Genomic DNA, 2,016 nt, shown 5'->3' with positions numbered 1-2,016 from the left:
TGGTTGCGGCAAGCAGGGGCTACTCTTTTTTGAGGTGTGCAGGCTTCTCATTACGGTGGCTTCTCTTGTTGCAGAGCATGGGCTCTAGGCGCGCGGGCTTCAGTAGTTGCGGTGCACGGGCTTAGTTGCTCCACAGCATGTGGGATCTTCCCAGACCAGGGCTCGAACTCATATCCCCTGCATTGGCAGGTGGATTCTTAACCACTGCGCCACCAGGGAAGCCCCGATAGCCATTTATTTATGATGTATAAGATGCAAGGAACTTGAATTGTCCATAAAAGAATGACTTCAATTGGGTGTTAAGCCTTTGTAACTTTAAATGGATAAAAGGGAATCCCATGTCCAAAAGGAGTGTTATAGAATATATTTAAAAGTTTAGTCCTGCCTTGGAGCAGCCTCCCCTCATTAATTCATTCTACTATCTTGATCTTATTCTGTCCCAGGTGTGCAGACAACCCATCTACTTCCCCAAATCAAGTTATTTCTTCTATATATATTGCTCCATACCATCTGTGCTCTTTTGTCAAATGCAGGCTTGCTTGTGCTTTGGAGAACCTTCTCCCTTTCTCCAGGGGCTGGTTTTGTAGTCCTTTTTTCTCTTCTACCCAACCACTTCTTAGTAGGCTGCAGAATTTTCACTGTAGGTGCTGTGGGCACTGCTTTACTTTTTCTTCTGTATAGAATCTTCTAAGACCTTCTCTGAAACAGGCCCATCTTCTCAGGAAAGCTTCCTGCCAGTGGCCCGGAGCAGAGCATCCTTGACCTCTTTGTTCCTCAGAGTGTACACCACAGGGTTCAGTAGGGGGGTGATGATGGTGTAGGTCACTGAGATTAGCTGATCCTGATCCTTGGTGTTCTCTAACTTGGGCTTGAGGTAGGCAATGGAGGCACAGCCATAGTGGACCATGAACACAGTGAGGTGGGAAGCACCTGTGGCAAAGGCCTTCTTCTGGCCCTTAGCAAAGGCAATTTTAAGGATGGTGGAGATGATGAGGATGTAGGAAATGAAAACCAATCCCATGGGAACTAGGATCACCAGGATACTGATGATTAAAGTCAGGATCTCATTGACAGTCATGTCAGTGCAGGAGAGCTTCATCACAGGTCAGATGTCACAGATGAAGTGGGCCACCTTTGTAGCACAGAAAGGTAACCTGAATACAGATGTAACCTGTGTCATGGCTACAATCAGCCCAATGCTGCAGGCCCCCCACACCAGCTGGATGCACGCCCTCTTGTTCATGATGACAGAGTACCTCAAGGGGTTGCAAATGGCCACATAGCAGTCGTGCCCCATTGCTGTGAGCAGGAAGCAGTTGTTGATGGCCAAAATGATGAAGAACATCTGAGTGGCACAACCTGCCAGAGAAATGGGCTGACTCAGGCCTGTGAGGTTACAGAGCATCTTGAGTATAATGATGAATGTGTACATGGTCTCTGAAGCTGACAGCATGCTGGGGAAGATGTACATGGGGGTGTGGAGGTGACGATCAAGGCTAATGATGGTCATAATGATGATACTGCCTGCCAAGGTTAACATGTACAGTGCAAAGAACATAATAAAGAGGGTGAGCTGGTGCTCATGGAAGCTGGAGAAACCCTGGAAAGTAAACTCACTCACCAAAGTGTGATTCTCTTTCTTCATTAAATCATATATGGCATCTAAGAAAGTAAAAAATTATATAAGGAACCTAGATGGTTGATTTCTGTCAATAGCAGGCTGGGCAGATTCTTTTGGTTCATCTACTTCAGGTCTCTGCTTATTTATATTCATACCCATGCTCATTTCTTTTGGGAATAAACAGTGGAGTAATGTTCTTTTCTCACTAAGGAAAAAGTACATGGCTTTTAGAGTCAAGTGGTATAAACTCATATTTTAGTTCTATCATGTACTAAGTTACCTTGGGCAAGGAATTTACATCTCTAAGACCAGTTTCCTCACCTTTTTATGGATGCAATTGTGATAACAACATCACAGAATTGTTGGTAGAAACATTTTAAACTGTTAAGTATCAA

The 2,016-nt window shown here is 44.6% G+C and overlaps 1 protein-coding gene across 1 annotated transcript; it reads right to left on the bottom strand.

Moving 5' to 3' along the window:
• Positions 1–718: 718 nt before the first annotated feature.
• LOC103011990 (olfactory receptor 10J1-like) lies at positions 719–1,645 on the bottom strand. The gene is given in 1 exon segment (XM_028163905.1): positions 719–1,645. A coding segment is annotated over 1 exon segment (927 nt).
• Positions 1,646–2,016: the final 371 nt, after the last annotated feature.

This window comes from Balaenoptera acutorostrata, chromosome 1 (genome assembly GCF_949987535.1).
Source record: "Balaenoptera acutorostrata chromosome 1, mBalAcu1.1, whole genome shotgun sequence".
In the NCBI taxonomy this organism is placed as follows: Eukaryota; Metazoa; Chordata; class Mammalia; order Artiodactyla; family Balaenopteridae; genus Balaenoptera; species Balaenoptera acutorostrata.
Note: the sequence above shows the minus strand (reverse complement) of the source record. Positions and strands in the feature narration are given on the sequence as shown.